The following is a 16,562-nucleotide window of genomic DNA, read 5'->3' as shown; positions in this document are numbered from 1 at the left end:
AATACTACGACCTCTTATATCCTACTGGTCATTTAAATTTGAATTTGGGTTTTCAACGTAGTTATATAGATAGATGAGTTTGTGTCTAGGGGATATCAGTTGTATGGGCTTATATTGGAGTCTCTCTTTAAAATATTATTCTAGAAGGCAAAAGTTCAGCTGTAAAATAAAACATTATAAATTTTTTTTAAATGACACATGACATATTTTGAATGAAAGTACTATGACATGGTAATACAGTACTATTCTATAATTTCTCCAAGACTCCATCCCATTAAAATACCAAACCCTAGTGATCAATCCACTTTTCATGAAACTAGACCACCTTAAAGTCCTATTTGACATACACTGCTTTGGGCTTTCAATGAAGTGAATCATAACCCCAAAAACAAAAACAAAAGGAAGAAAAAAAGAAAGAAACCACCTCGAAGTCTGAACCCAGTCAAAACACCTGAGATTTTTTATTTTTTACATTTAATTTTTATTGTATACTTCTCCAAATGCTAAATCTCATCACATTTCACATCAGCACTTTGAAAATTATTGATCATAATAGAAATGATTAGTGTATGCGGCGCCAAGCCATCACACACAAACCACCCACCTATGCCTATAGCCTATGGCATTGGCAAGGGAAGGAAAGTTTTATAATCGTATTTCATAAAGAAAAGAAAAACAAGAAAACTGAGGCATGATATAAAGGGAGCATGCATATGCATTGCAGTGTTTCCAAAAGCAAAGCAAAGCACGGCCAGGCTAGCATGGAGAAGAGCGTGCAGCATGTGGAATCATATTTCTTAATTAATTATGTTTAATTACTGGATTTAAATGATTCACTTCATTACTTAAGCTTTCACGTGGGTAAAGAGGAGCATGGGCTTTGAATGTTTTAATATTTTTAAGATTCTCAGCTTAGCTTGTGGCACTGGCACTCCAACTTTAAGACAAATTATAAAGGGTTTCTTTCCATGAATTTGTACTCGATTTGCATTTTAATCACTCCAACGTGTTATGAACATACATTGATAGTCATTCAATTACAATCAACCAAGGCCTTCATGCAGGCCGATTATTTACAAATTGTCTCATAATTGTGCATTATTAATAAATGTCAAGACATCTACATGCAGTGCATACAAGGTCATAACTTGTAAAAACTGGGAACAATTTGTTTTGTCTGCATCAATTGAGTAGTTTGCTGCTGATCATATACAAAGGATAATATTACAGTTGTACAAGGTCGCTACCTCTTTACAACAAGAAAATGATTTACATGAAAAGTTAACAAGTGAATTAGCTATATCCAATACAAGAAGATCACGTCAATCTGCATCCAGGAAGACATCAATCTGCAATATATAAACATTGTCACAATTAAGTAATGCCAGAATTAAAAATGGTTTACACAAGCTATGACGAATACTCAATCCCCATAAATACCAATGAGAAAATTACGCCAATAATGAAATTATTCATTCCATTTTTCATAAAAACAGAAAAGGGATGCATCGCTTAATTACTTTACAACATCGGGAATGAATGTCAATAACTCGTTTAGGAGTTTTAGTCTTTCCACACCGGAATGATTCCTTGAGCTGCTAGACGCTTTTCAACCCAAAATACAATATGTTTTGCCGTTATTTTCTTCTCATCAATGAGAAAAGGCTCAACTGTACTCGCTCCTTGGCCATAGGAAGACAGAGAAAACCCTTTTGGACCTGCACATTTTGCCAAGCAACAAAGTAACTTTACCGGTTTTTCGTTCTTTCTAATTGTGCACTACACAACATTAATAAACTTTGCAAGACGTACCTGTGAGGACTCCACCGGGAAAGAAGGCCCAAAATGAATACCGAATGTCCTTTTTTAAAAAGAAACCTTCCAGCTATATTCATTTCGAATCAAACCAGAGTATCAATGTAGTGTACTTGTAATAACTGGCTTTTAGGTTACACATGATGCTAGTAAAGACAGAGAAGTAGATAGCTGACCTTGTCGTCTTGAAAAGATAACTCAATGTCAGAGAGTTCATCTTGAGTTTCAAGTATTGCTTTCAGTTGCGGGATAACATCCTCCTCCATCATTTGAGGCAATGGCTTGACTGGAGCTTTCGCTGCAACTTTAGGCTTGGCTGGAGCTGCCTTTTGAGCTGTTTTTACCTCCTTTGTATCAGCAGCAACTAGTACGTAAAAGGGGCAAAAAGAGTTCACTTTTTACCAAAGCTGCCGTATAATGTGTCAGATAATCAGAAGGCAATGAATCCCTGCCATAAATTGTGAAAATAGAACAACTTACCAGTAGAAGTAGATGATTCTGGCAAAGCAGAGCACACAATATTTCTTTGAGATGTGACCAGTTTACTTACCGTGTGCTGCTAAAGCAGATGAAACACAGCATGAGAAAAAACAGTTTCTAATCTTTCATTCTATGGCAAGTGATTGGGAATTTACTAAATAATATCACCACATATTGAAAACTATGTTATGTTGTTGCCTCCTTTTTGTTAGGGTTGTGGTAATAAAAACTATTTGGTCCCAAAGTTAAGGCTATAAACAACAAGGGTAAAGGCTGATGGAAGAATATGTGTTGCATAAAAGGATTCAGATTTAAATGTGGATTGGATGAGTCAATGGATGGTTGGATTTAGGAATTCGTATTTCTGTTTTGAGCAAGGGTCCAAAGCAAAAGCAACCAAAATTAGAACAATTTTGAAGAGGAGCTTTCAGAGGAGAAATTTGGTTCTTTCTTGTTGGCTATTCAAAAGTTCTTCAAGAATGTTTTGGAGAGGAGATAATGCACTTTTCATCTTGGATCCACATCCAACAAGTGCTACACGGTTAAAGAATTAAGCCAATTTACTTTTTTCTTTTCATGCTTCAAGGCTAGTATCATATGATATCATAAATGCACAAACTTCATAGACATACTGTAACTGTACAAAAAAATTCAAACACACCAGCTAACTGTGCAAAACAGGACACACAACGCAAGATTGAGAAAAAATATGCATCAACAGAAGGAAATTTGAGGTGTCCTACTTACACCGGCATTGTCAAATTTAGGCTTGGATAAACAAAAAGTAGTTCTGTCATCAATGGCACTTTGTGTAGATGTCCTACCAGCACCAACTTCAAGCAGACGCCTTTCACCGACAAGAAAATGCCCGAAGATCAATGAAAGTTATCATTTAAATTCAATGAATAATAAAGGAACATTCTACACAACAGTAACACCACACATTTATTAAACATGTTAAATAGGTAGTGAGCAGCGTACTATCAACACATGTTATGTTCAGGTTAAGTCCGTTGAACTGAAACACAGCCAGTTTACTAGTCGTGATAAACACTCAACACCATTTGGACATGAACATGACTATGATAGACACTAAGTTACAAGCCCACACTGTGTAGGTTTCGAATTACGTTATCACATTTCGTCAAAAACAGTCATCTCCAGTTTCTACTCTGCTATCTGTTAACAGGTATTAACAATTGTGTTATCCATACCTAATACTACCAAGGCAGTAACCTCTGTTCTTATTTCAGATTCTTTTTCATTTCGTTTTAGATTTGAAACTATTTTTCACTCGGTTAACCCCATATTTAATATTTTTTATATTTTAAAAATAATAATCAGTTACCCTTGTGTGAAATTTTATGAAGAAAAGGAAACTAATGACATGAAATTAAAACTATCAATCTGATTTTCTCTCTATTCCCACAAAAACTCAACTCTTTAGATTTGAAACTATCTCCCCAACCTATTCCTGACTCTGAACCGTCATCTTTGACTAATCATTTTCCCATTCACACATAATTTGATTTTCAAAGGAGAACCCAAACTTCGCATATTCATAATCGTTTAGGAGCTTTTAAAAAAAAAGTGCAGTGCAGGTGTGTGATCATTGCTACCAACTAACATCGCTTCAATTTTTTTTTCTGTTCTGGGTTCGATTAGCCAGCCAGGGTCAAACAAAAGCATAATGTTCATTTCAAACAATCTAACATGTAAAGGCATTTGGTTGGCTGAACCTAACAAACTTGGCTTGGATTGCTGGCCCAACCCAAATGAAATTCAAAATTAAAAACAAGAAAACTTCTTAAAAGCATCATACTTGTTCTAAGGAAGACAGAGTTAATAAGTTGAAATTAGAAAGAAGAAAATACCTGGTTGGAGAAAATAAGGAAGTATGTAAAGGGGTAAAAGGGGCAAGGCCACTACGATTTTGGATTTGGGGCACGCTTCCAGTTCCTACAACAGAGCTTATGGCCGCCATTGCTGCCTCTGCCTCTGCTTCTGTTAGATTGGATTGGATTCTGTTGAGAGATAATCCGCCTGTGGAAAGTGGGAAGTGGAAAGGGTCGGTGATCTGTGTGGCGCGAGGTGCGAGTGATTAAATTTGGATAACCCTCCTAATCCTCAGCTTCTAGTCCAAGTGAACTGTCCAACGACGAAATCACCCGGGGAAACTAGGCCTGTAAAATGGGCCGGACCGGGCCAGCAAAGAGAGGTCGGCCTACATCCTACCCAATAACAGGATTTTTGGCCCTGAGAGTTGAATGGGCCGGACGGGCCGCCTATATGGCCTAACAAATGGGACAATTGTAATTTGATTTGTTGATGGAGTGCTTAAATGTTGACATGCATTATCTCCAGCGCTCATCTTTGTCTTGATGAGTCATGCGCCACGTGTATTTTATATGAGATCCAAGAGTTGAATGGGTTAACTTTGACTAGTCAAATCTAGAATTTCTTACCTCTGACAAAAATTCGTGATTTTTTTTTTCACTAAAATTTCAATGTCTACAGGTCCATATACAAAGTCCCCAGAAAGGAAAAATAAAAACGAAAGTGTATTACAAGATGCAAATTTCGACGGGGGTGGCACTGGCACTACATTCCTCGTACACCTTGCCGTCCTCTGCCATTGGGTTTTGCAGTTTTTGGCTTTTCCTTAATGGCATTTATCTTTTCTAGAGTTACGAGAACTTCCTCCATGGAGGGTCTGTTTTTGGGATCAGATTCTAGGCATTTTAGAATGAGCTCAGCTGCTTGGCAGGCAGCTTTTAATGGGTATTGATCTCCAAGCCCTGGATCCATTATTTTCTTTAGCTCCTTCTTCTTGTGAAGAGAAGGCCTTAACCAATCCACCAAACTACGCTCACCATGGGGTCGATTTGTGTCAACGGCTCTTAAGCCTGTTAGCATCTCCAATAATACCACACCAAAACCGTACACGTCGCTCTTTATGTATAAGTGACCTGACAATTTTTATGTAAGTGTTAGCTAAAATAATTAAATTTTTGTTGTTGTTAGGGAAGGATGCTTTATTATTAAACAAAAACCATAAGAGTATACAGCGGAGAAGATGACAACATCCGAAAACCAACGTGAAAAATTTAATAAAAATAATAAGGGCAAATATTAGAGAAAATAACTACACCAAAGACATAATATTAAGCAATATAAGGGCAATAGGCATTCCATGCTGTTAAATTATAATCAGCCTCTGATAAATTAAAAATGATAATTAGGCTTTATTTGCAAGAGGGCGTGATGAGATTTGGTTATTTCATTGCAAGATTTTTTGCACCAGGTATATATATAGATACATACATATTAACAAGAAATTTGAATTTGGATGATTTGAATCAAAAAATTGTTGAAAATAAATAAGTTTAAGAGTAGATATAGGTATGAATTTGGATTAACATGTTAGGAACTTGAGTGAATTCAATGTTGTAATGGTGGACAGGACACCATATGCATGATGTTTTCGTATGATAGTTTCATGACCTGTTCGTACAACTAAAACTCATTTGAAAGTCAAGTCACGAAATTGAAGACTTTTACTTGGCCATAATAACTGCAGCAATAGAACAGAAGACTTGCTTAACCCATGAGATCAGGTGATCCCTTAAGTCTGAATATATTCGTGTGGAAATCGTCTATTGTTGACCAAGACCAAGCCAACATAGAGTTTCCTTTTCCCATTGAATCAAGGAAATAGGTCTGGTAATAACGTGAAGTTTGCAAAATGAATGTCAATTGAGACCTCTCTCCACCTCTCTCCAATAGATTGAGTAAATCTTGGTCTGGTAATAAAAGTGACTGCCTTATTGCTAGTTAGGAAAATTTTGAAGTAAAACTTATACTAGCTTTTCATTTGAAAAAAACTTATAATTCAAATGGTTAAGAAAGTTTACGGAAGAAGTTGTGACATTACCAGTTGCGACATATTCCGGAGCTACATATCTATAAGAGCCTATGACGCTTGTGGTTACATGGGAGTTGCCATTTATTGGGCCTAGATTTCATAATTCCCAGCAAGAAAGAAAGAAAAAATAAATAAAAAATCAACCAAAACAAAAATAACAAAAATTAAATTAAATTAAAAAAGAAGAATGACAAAGAGAGGGTACCGAATCCAGCGAAATGTCGGAGGTCTTAAAGTCATGGTAGATGACTTTTTCTGAGGTGTGCAAAAAAGCAAGACGTCGTGCAGCTCCAATTGCTATCTTAAGTCTTAATTCCCATCGCAGTGGTTCTTCACCTTCTGAATAATTCATGCATCAACAGAAAAATGCAAAATTGTATTATTAATTAATACTAGCAATTTTTTTGACTTTCCAAATGAAAATGCAATAGAAGAAAAACTTGCATGCCCATGTGCAACGTGTGTTGAATTAAATTAATGTTATTATTTTCTTTTTCAGTAGAATAAATAGTTTAAACTAAAAGGGAGAGAGATTTATCACACACACAACACAATTATGATGTCGTGAGGATTCGAACATCAAATATTTGGTCTACAAGTTAAGGCCATTTACTTACTCTCAAATATATATATATATATATATATATATTGTTTTATATAAAATAGAAAATTGATTTTCCCACTCCCCTTTTGTTCACTTACACTCCTTTTTATTTTTAAATATTTTTTTAATCACTTTTGTTTTCTTTTGTTCTTTCTCTTTCCTATTCTACCCTTATCTTACTTCACTCTTATATTATTATTTTTCCTTATATTTAATTTTCATACTTGCACTTCATTTTTAATATTTTTTCTCAATGGATAGATGAATTCTTTAAAATTAATATTTTACAAAACAAAACAAAAATATTTTCCCCAGCCCCACAACCCCCTCTCTTCGTCAACCCCCTCCTCTTCCCATCTCTGCACTCAGGCCCACCACCCCACTACCACCCACACCATCCAACACTGCACTGCCCCCTAGCCACAACAACATCAATGGCTCGCTCTCCCTCGACTCCTTTTCTCTACCCCTCTCTCTGCAAATTCAAAAACCAAAATTTTATTTTTTTATCACCAAAGCCAGCTTTCTCTTTTTCATCTCCAAAAGCAACATCAGTCAAAATCATATTTTATTCCCACCAAATTCTCAAAAGTCTCTGACTTGTTGTCCTTCCTTGTAACATTTCTGCTAAGTGATAACAGAGAAATTTCTAATGCTCGGGTCTGAAGCTTTTCGCTTCAAGTAAGGAGCTTTACACTTTGTGATTCAACTCAACCAATTAAAGCTTTCTCAACCCACCCCCATGCCACACCCCACACAGCCACCCACCCAACGTAGCCAGCCATCGATGCCCCAACGTAGCCAGCCACAAACGACCTTATTGCCCCACCGATAGCCACACTCAAGTCCCAAAACTTTTAAAAAAACCTGGATGGTTTTTGAAGAAAGAGGGGGGAAGAGAGAAAAAGAGGGAGAGAAAATGAGGAGGGATGGGCTTGGTAAGGGGAGAGAGAACACGGAAGGGCAGGTGTGTAAGAGCATCTCCACACACAAGGGCTAAGTCTAGGGCAAGGGCAAGCAAGGGCTGCCACTATTCACGTGAATAGTGTTAGCCTTGCCATTTGTGGTTCCACCCATGAGGGCTAAGTCTAGGGCAAGTCTAAGGCAATTACTATTCACTTAAATTTATTTTTTATTTTTTATTCTTAAATCATTGATTTTGATAAACTTTTCGGATAAGATTTTCAATTCCCAAGTGTTAATATTTATCATAAAATCCTCACCTAAAAATCAAGATAACATTTTCCGATAAAATTTTGAAATTAAATTGGTGTGGAAAGTGAATAATATTGGTAGGTATGTATAGAAAAAATTTCCAAAATTTTTTGATATTTTTTTAAAATTTTTTGATATTTTTTGATGTTTTTTTAAGCCAAAAATTGGACAACCGTTGGATTGTGCAAGATTTTTTGATCGGAGGCTCTAGGAGAAGCCACATGGCATGTAATCATTGGGCAATGTGGGTTGGTGGGTCCAACAGTAAAAAAAAAAATTGAAAATCATTATTGACGCGTCAGTGAGTTTTGGTGCCTAGGCAAGATTAGCCCGTGGGCTTGCCCAGGCTGGTGGGACCCACCATTTGCACGGGCTCATTGCTATGCGCTGGAGCTGGAAATGGGCTGCCAGGGGGCCTTTTGCCCAGGTTTGGTGCAGCGGTGGACATGCTCTAAGGGAGAAGAGAAAGAGCGTGGCTGGGGCTTGGGATATTATCTTTTTTGGTTTAAAAATATTATTTTTAAAGAATTATGTATTATTTTTTTCACACATCAACACCAAAATGGGTATTTCACTTGCCATGTCACCAAGGATAAAATAAGAAAGAGAAAGAACAAAAAAGAACAAAAATTAATTAAAAAATATTAAAAAATAAAAGGGAAGGGTAAGTGGAGAAAAAAAGAGTGGAAAAATCAGATAAAAAATATTAAAAAATAAAAGGGAGTATAAGTGGAGAAAAAAAGAGTGGGAAAATCAGCTACCATAAAATATGCATCCACATTATCATCATGATCCCTAATGAAATAAATTAATTAATAAAAACTTGCCTGCCATTCTTGGAGGCCTCGATAGCTATCGGGGTTGGACTTCTTGACGGCAACGGCCATGCCAATGCCGAACCGGGACAGAGCATAGGTGTCCTTGTTTACCCATCCCTTGAAAACCCTACCGGAACCTCCCACACCCACTATTATGTCTGGTCTGAAACGTCGAGTGCACTTCTTCAGCTCTGCTAAACTAAACTCTTTCGACTTTGGTACTTTAGTTTCCACACTTTCACTTGGAGCTGCTGCATCAGGAGCTGCACTTTCTTCAATATTATTATTGCTGTTGCCTTTGCCTATTGCCTTGCTAGCATTTTTTGGGGTTATTCCGCTACTTGTTTTGCCACTACTATTCCCAGCAGCCTTTTTGATTCCTGCCAATCCATTTTGCTTGCTATTGTTTCTAGATGTTGCTGCATATATATGTATACACACAATTAATTAATTGATCAATTAAAGGCATCAATCAAGAGGGCTATGTAAATATATATATATATACCTCGGGTAGACGAGCTATGGTTATTCACAGGAGCTGCATAACAATTTCCATGGCGATCGACGGATCGATCGATGATCACTCTCCCTCTGTCTGATGTGAGGTTGATATCTTGAAGTTGGTTAGCTTGCTATTTAGATATCCAGATATTTCTGTGGTCTTCTGGGTGAGTCAAGTTCCTGGAAAGGGAGGGAGAAGCAACAAAGAAATAGCCAAGGAAGAGAAAACTTGCCAGTACAAGACTTTTTTTGCTTTGGACTTGTACTCACAGACATACACACTCATACTATTTTTGTGTTTGTGTCGCTCACTCTCTTATTCCCATGTCTTAATCAATATACTCAATGGTGGATACAAGAATTTTTATAGGGTTAGACTAAATATATATATTTTTTTAGAGGAGATATATTATATATAAGCTTTTTTTCTCATGAAACAAAAATGTAAATAAAATTTTATAAATAAAAGTCACATTACAAGCAAATATAACACAAAAAAGTACAAAATATAAACAAATATCAAATCAAACACATTGTCCAAATTCAAAAAAATATGTTTGATTGCAAAAAAAATTTAAAGAGCTTACCTAGTGAAGTGGAACCCTTCTCTCTTTGAGTGTATCAAAATGTTTGATTATTGAATCTGAATCAACATCCACAGAAAGCTTTTTCTCAATGTAGACAATGAGGGAATCTGCGAGATACTCATCCTCCATCTTGTTGCGAAGTACAATCTTAACATGTTTCATAGCTGAAAATGCTCTCTATGGGTGTAGCCCAATATCAGTACGATTAGAATATGTCAAGTTGGTAGAGCATTAGCGTGAGTTCTACTTCTAATCAAATTTATATTGGTTTGGATTGATGTTTATTATTTCCTATATGCTTTAGGGGTGGGCTTATTATAAAGCTATTATTTACTCTACTTAAATTGGGCTATTATTAGTTTATTATATTTATTTAATGTAGTGGACTAATATTTATTAGAGTAGGAATAAACTTAACTATATTTAATATTTAAAAATCTTGCCCTAGGTTGGAGCCCACTCAAGCCTAGTAATAGATCCGCCCTTGAATATACTCTTTCTTGCCCAACGTTTGTGCTAAATTATTAGAAAGGAGAAACAAAGGGTGGACTGAAAGCGCAGGTTAACGAAATTAAGACAATTTAGGTTTTAGCCAAAAAAAAAATTTCACTTTTGGAAAAAGCCAAAACTTTTTCAAAAAAGACAGAAAAACCTCTCAACTTTCAAATCAAAGACATGCAAATGTAAAGGATTCCTTAGGAAATCCAAAAATAAATAAGGGCAATTTTGTCCATTTTGGCTTCTTTTACAAATTTTCTCTCTCCTTTGTGTTTTTCCAAAGTCTCCCAAAATATAATAAACAAGTGGTGGAATACAAAGGCAGGTCAATGGCAGCGTCACATAGACGAATCACTACCATACGTGAATTTCTTCAGTAGTGGGGCCCATTGTAGGGCTCATTCAACAATGAGAATGTGATAATCTAATTTTATGATAAGCTCAACAATTAAATTCAAGCTACTTAATTGCTTATCCATTAAGTTTTCTTCCACAATTAGCAATCATGCTCCCTAATTTTTAATTAAAATTTAGCTAAAAATATACAAAAATTATTTTAGGAGCTCTCTATAAAATTTGAACTTCAATCATACTCCTTAGTTTTTTGACCAAAATAAAATAAAATCATACTCCTTAGTTTAGGGAGTCATAAATGCTATAACTCTTTTTTAATTGATCAATCTCTATAAAAAAAAAAAAAAGAGTTAGTATTAATTAAAGGTTTAAAATACTCATAAAATAAAAAAGCATTAAATTATCGGAAGCCATTAGGAATCCTTTCTCTCTTCTCAGATTTAGGAGCTCTTAGAAATCTCCATATTTTAGGAGATGGATAGAGAGCATGGTTGAAGTTGTATTTTTCCAATTTCTCCCCAAAATTTGTCTAAGAAGACGATTTAGAGAATCCATTGTGGATGCTCTAATATTGAAAATAGACAGCTTTAAAATAAGGGTTGTTAGAAAGATATGGGGTTAGCTCATGCCCGATGGACCAAAGCCTGGCTCGATTCATAGCTTAGGCTCCATCAGCTCGGTCTGCTTTTGGGTTAAATAAGGCCTAGACCAAGGATTTGAAATTCTAGCCTGATCTACAGTTTAGTCCATTTAAGTCAAATTAGACTCAATTCAGCCATGCGCAATCAGACTTGAAGAAAAGCTCATTTATGTTATGATAATATGTAATTAATTGTAATACCATACAATTGACTAATGTAAAGAATAATGATCCTTAATTAATTATCAACAACAAAGTTGGATAAACAAAAGAAATGTTAAAATGAGAAACATATTTATTTATTTTTTTGTCAAAACTGCGGAATTTATTGAATTGAAGAATCAAAGTTTACATCTCTTGTTAAAACATTAGAGAGCCATACTGGGTAGAAAGAATCCCAACTACATGCCTGCTAACACTGTGTAGATTTCGAATTACGTTATCACGTTTTGTCAAAAACAGTCATCTCCAATTTCTACTATGCTATCTGTTAACTTAACATGTATTAACAATTGTGTTATCCATGCTTAATACTACCGAGGCAGTAACCCCCGTCCTTATTTCGGATTCTTTTTCTTTTCGCTTCAGATTTGAAACTATTTTTCACTTGGTTAACCCCATATTTTGTTAGAGAGATCCTAACTTAATTAGGAGATTTATTTCATAGTTTATTAGGACTATATTTCTTTCCTTTTATACAGATATTATGTAATTAGGATTTTATCTTTTTTCCTAGTTTGACCCCTACTAGGGTTACATCATAATATTATAAATACCTCATTTTGGAGAATGAAATACAACCTGAAAATATTCTACCCATATTATTTGACTTGGCATCAGAGCCTACTTTTCTTGTGATCTGTGTGTTGTGTTCACTCGTGTTCTAACCCCATATTTTTTTTCTATATGTGCCGTGTGTGCCCTCCTGGGTTTGTGTGTTGTGCTGTAGTGTTTGTGTCATTCCTGTCTTCGTGCATCTGCCAGTATTTGTGTATTTGCTGTGTTCTGCTGTGTACTCCGCTTCGTGCCCCTACCGCTCTGTGCATTTACCATATTTGTGCCTCTGTTGTGTTCCGTTGTATATTCTGCTATGATCTGCTGAGTTTCATTGCAATTATGGGTGATAACTCTATTGTCGGTGTTGTTGCTGCTTCTTCCGCAAAATTGTATGTTTCGACTCTATTTCAGATACTGGCTTCAATACTTGGATAATTGACACTGGTGCTTATGATCATATGACTTATGATTCTAAATTTTTTTGATGAGGTGTCTAGTAATACCCGTGACCCATACATAACTAGTGCTAATGGCTTGCCCTTTCCAATTACTAGTGAGGACACAACCTCTCTCACTCATACTCTGTCTTTGCCTCGTGCGTTATTAGTTCTCAATATCCATTGTAATTTGTTATCTGTTGATCGATTACTTGATACACTTAATGCTTCTGCTACTTTCTGTCATACACATTGCACTTTTCAGGATCTCAAGACTCACCACACAATTGGGCATGGTAAACGAATACGGGTTTATATTATTTGACATTGCCTTTTGCCCCAGTTCCTGATCATGTCGTTTATATTGTTCAAAGTTGCAATGTCAAAGACAAACAACAAATTTGGTTATGGCATCATCGCTTGGGACACCCATCATTTGGCTACCTTAAGCATTTGTTTTTATCTTTATTCTGCTTTTGTGATGAGTTCAATTTTAAGTATGAGACATGTATTTTGGCCAAGAGCCATAACACTGTGTTTTCTTTGAGTGACAGTAAAGCTGTAAATCCTTTCGATTTAGTGCATTCTGATGTGTGGGGTCCGGCTCGTGTTACTTAGAAAGGATTTCGTTGGTTCGTCACATTTATTGATGATTGTACCAGACTCACTTGGGTTTTCTTGCTGAAAATTAAACATGATGTTGCTTACATCCTTCCAGAGTTTTGTACTATGGTGTCTACTCAGTTTTATGCTCGGGTCAAAGTCTTCTGGACTGACAACGGAGGCCAATATGTGAATAATACTTTGGCGTCTTTCTTCCGTGCTCAAGGTATTATTCACCAAACGACAACCCCTTTTACTCCTCAACAAAATGGTGTGTCTGAAAGAAAGAACCGACAATTGCTTGAAGTTGCCTGCTCACTCTTATTGGATATGTCTGTTCCTCATCCTCTTTAGGGCCATGTTTTTAAGTCTAATGCTTATTTGATTAATCGTACTCCTAGCTGGGTTCTTGATTTCAAGACTCCGCATTATGTGTTTGATAACCATGTTTCCCCCATCTCCGTCTCCAAGTTGCCCCATAAGTTTGGGTGTGCTACCTATGTTCATGTCTACACTCATCAACGGAGTAAACTTGATCCTTGTGCTCTGCGATGTGTCTTTATTGGTTCCTCTTTTACTCAGAAGGGTTATAAGTGCTATCATTCACCTACCCATAAGGTGCATTTTACTTTGGATGTGACTTTCCATAAAGAAGTGCCCTATTATGTCTCTCCCTCCTCTCCAATTCAGGGGGAGAGGGGGAGTGAATTGGAGAGTCTTGGATTAGAGAATCTTGGACTTGAATTGGAGAATAATGTGTTTGAAGATACTGCCTCGAGAAGGAAATGACCAGTCACAATGAAGCAAGCGACTGGTCGCCTATATATGAAGATGAAACATGTGGTCTTTGTGAAAAAACGACTGATCGCCCATATTTGGAGATGAAGCAGGTGCTCTCGGTGTCGAAACGACCGGTCTCATTGAAGCAAGTGACCAGTCGCCTGTATATGAAAATAGTGATAGTGATTCTTGTATAGATGAGGTCGATGCAATACCCCCCCTCTGCCTTGCCAATGCCCCAATCTATTCGTGATAGTGAATCAAGTGAGATAATTTCTAATGATCTACTTGTGTCAACTTATCAGTTACCCCTACGAACCACTCATAGGAAACCTAAAGTATAATATTCTCCTTATATATATACATGCCAAATCTAAATATCCCATTAGCCATTATGTGTCAACTCATCGTTTGTCTAAGTCATATGCATCGGGTGATTTGAAGTACTTTCTCGAGATTGAAGTTGCTAGATCTAAACATGGTATCTTTCTGTCTCAAAGAAATATATTTTAGATTTACTTGTAGAGACTGGAATGTTAGATTGTAAACCAAATGATACCCTTAGTGAATAGAATCATAGGTTGGGGTTGTATCTTGATTAAGTCCCTACAAATAAAGAGCGTTATCAACGACTTGTGGAGGAATTGATTTATTTAAATTATACACGTCCTAATATTGCATATGCAGTGAGTGTAGTGAGTCAGTTTATGCATTCTCCTAGTGAAGATCATATGAGTGTTGTGATGTGCATTTTGAGGTATTTAAAAGTAACTCTTGGCAAGGGGTTAATGTTTTACAAGTATGGTCATACAGATGTGGAAGGGTATACGGATGTTGATTGGGCTGGTTCAATCATTGATAGACGTTCTACGTCTAGGTATTTCACATTTGTTGGTGGTAATTTTGTTACTTGGTGGAGTAAAAAGGAAAAAAAATAGTGTCTAGGTCTAGTGTCGAGGCCGAGTACCATGGGATAGTTCAAGGTGTGTGTGAGTTACTTTGGATGAGAAGATTCTGAGAGATATTGGGTTTGGACCCCAAAAACCCAAGGATTTGTATTGTGATAATAAAGCTGCAATTGCAATTGTGCATAACCCTGTGCAACATGATCGTACAAAGCACGTAGAGGTTGATCGACATTTTGTTAAAGAGAAGTTGGATGTTGAAATTATTTCTTTAACGTTTATATCATCCGAGTATCAACTGGCAGATGTTCTTATAAAAGCCGTGTCTACTACAGTCTTTCTCAACTCGCTTGACAACTTGAGCATGCGTGACATCTTTGCTCCAACTTGGGGGAGAGTGTTAGCGAGATCCTAACTTAATTAAGAGATTTATTTCCTAGTTTATTAGGACTATATTTCTTTCTTTTTGTACAAATATTGTATAATTAGGATTTTATCTTTTTTCCTAGTTTGACCTTACTAGGGTTACATCTTATATTATAAATACCTCAATTTGGAAAATGAAATACAACTTGAAAATATTCTACTCATATTGTTTGACTTATTTAATATTTTTTATATTTTAAAAATAATACTCAGTTACCCTTGTATGAAATTTTATGAAGAAAAGGAAACTAAGGACATGAAATTAAAACTATCAATATGATTTTCTCTCCATTCCCACAAAAACTCAACTCTTTAGATTTGAAACTATCTCCCCAACCTACTCCTGACTCTGAACCGTCATCTTTGACTAATCATTTTCCCATTCACACATACTTTGATTTTCAAAGGAGAACCCAAACTTGGCATATTCATAATCGTTTAGGAGCTTTTTAACAAAGTGCAGTGCAGGTGTGTGATCATTGCTACCAACTAACTTCGCCTCAAATTTTTTTTCTTTTCTGGGTTCGATTAGCCAACCGGGGTGGAACAAAAGCATAATGTTCATTCCAAACAATCTAACATGTACAAGGGATTTGGTTTTGCTGAACGTAACAAACTTGGCTTGGCTTGCTAGCCCAAACCAAATGAAATTCAAAATCAAAAACAAGAAAACTTCTTAAAAGCATCATACTTGTTCTAAGGAGGACAGAATTAATAAGTTGAAATTAGAAAGAAGAAAATACCTGGTTGGAGAAAATAAGGAAATATGTAAAGGGGTGAAAGGGGCAAGGCCACTACGATTTTGGATTTGGGGCACGCTTCCAGTTCCTACAACAGAGCTTATGGCCGCCATTGCTGCTCTGCCTCTGCGAGGTTGGATTGGATTTAGTTGAGAGATAATCCGCCTGTGGGAAGTGGGAAGTGGAAAGGGTCGGTGATCCGTGTGGCGCAAGGTGCGAGTGATTAAATTTGGATAACCCTCCTAATCCTCATCTTCGAGTCCAAATGAACTGTCCAAAAACAAAATCACCCGGGGAAACTAGGCCTGTAAAATGGGCCGGACTGGGCCAGCTAAGAGAGGTCGGCCTACATCCTACCCAATAACGGGGCCTTGAGTTGAATGGACTGGGCCAGGCCGGACCTATATGGCCTAACAAAGGGGCAATTGTTATGACATTTTTGGCAAATAATTTAATT

The 16,562-nt window shown here is 36.4% G+C and overlaps 2 protein-coding genes across 3 annotated transcripts; both read right to left on the bottom strand.

Annotated features, from left to right (window-relative positions):
• Positions 1 to 1,072: 1,072 nt before the first annotated feature.
• On the bottom strand, positions 1,073 to 4,402 carry LOC103336672 (uncharacterized). 2 transcript variants are annotated; one of them, XM_008239760.3, is made up of 7 exons: positions 4,170 to 4,402; positions 3,043 to 3,142; positions 2,296 to 2,374; positions 1,992 to 2,179; positions 1,813 to 1,885; positions 1,521 to 1,718; positions 1,073 to 1,349 (listed from the first exon to the last, which is right to left on the bottom strand). In XM_008239760.3, the coding sequence occupies exons 1-6, from the start codon at positions 4,277 to 4,279 to the stop codon at positions 1,564 to 1,566; spliced, it is 705 nt and encodes a 234-aa protein (XP_008237982.2). In that variant the 5' UTR covers positions 4,280 to 4,402; the 3' UTR covers positions 1,073 to 1,349; positions 1,521 to 1,563. The 2 variants fall into 2 exon arrangements, with proteins under 2 accessions (XP_008237982.2, XP_008237983.2); XM_008239761.3 differs by having other exon boundaries at positions 2,296 to 2,371.
• A 494-nt stretch (positions 4,403 to 4,896) lies between these two features.
• Positions 4,897 to 10,107, bottom strand: LOC148915482 (putative serine/threonine-protein kinase PIX13). Its single transcript, XM_089041927.1, has 4 exons — positions 9,961 to 10,107; positions 9,363 to 9,489; positions 8,863 to 9,276; positions 4,897 to 5,264 (listed from the first exon to the last, which is right to left on the bottom strand). The coding sequence occupies exons 1-4, from the start codon at positions 10,105 to 10,107 to the stop codon at positions 4,897 to 4,899; spliced, it is 1,056 nt and encodes a 351-aa protein (XP_088898053.1).
• Positions 10,108 to 16,562: the final 6,455 nt, after the last annotated feature.

The sequence above is a fragment of the Prunus mume genome, linkage group LG7, assembly GCF_029339155.1.
Source record: "Prunus mume cultivar Tortuosa linkage group LG7, ASM2933915v1, whole genome shotgun sequence".
Classification (NCBI taxonomy): domain Eukaryota; kingdom Viridiplantae; phylum Streptophyta; class Magnoliopsida; order Rosales; family Rosaceae; genus Prunus; species Prunus mume.
The sequence above is the reverse complement of the archived record's forward strand: the minus strand, read 5'-3'. Positions and strand labels throughout refer to the sequence as shown.

What these genes read in the sequence shown, in the direction of transcription:
- LOC148915482 (XM_089041927.1), bottom strand. Translation starts at nt 10,107, where the DNA reads ATGAAACATGTTAAGATTGTACTTCGCAACAAGATGGAGGATGAGTAT. An exon ending in ATACACTCAAAGAGAGAAGG is followed by an intron (nt 9,490 to 9,960) that starts GTTCCACTTCAC and finishes ATATCTAAATAG; the next exon opens with CAAGCTAACCAACTTCAAGA. An exon ending in CCTCCAAGAATGGCAGGCAA is followed by an intron (nt 5,265 to 8,862) that starts GTTTTTATTAAT and finishes AAAAATTGTCAG; the next exon opens with GTCACTTATACATAAAGAGC.
- LOC103336672 (XM_008239760.3), bottom strand. Translation starts at nt 4,279, where the DNA reads ATGGCGGCCATAAGCTCTGTTGTAGGAACTGGAAGCGTGCCCCAAATC. An exon ending in TCCTTATTTTCTCCAACCAG is followed by an intron (nt 3,143 to 4,169) that starts GTATTTTCTTCT and finishes TGTCGGTGAAAG; the next exon opens with GCGTCTGCTTGAAGTTGGTG. An exon ending in AGAATCATCTACTTCTACTG is followed by an intron (nt 2,180 to 2,295) that starts GTAAGTTGTTCT and finishes TTTACGTACTAG; the next exon opens with TTGCTGCTGATACAAAGGAG.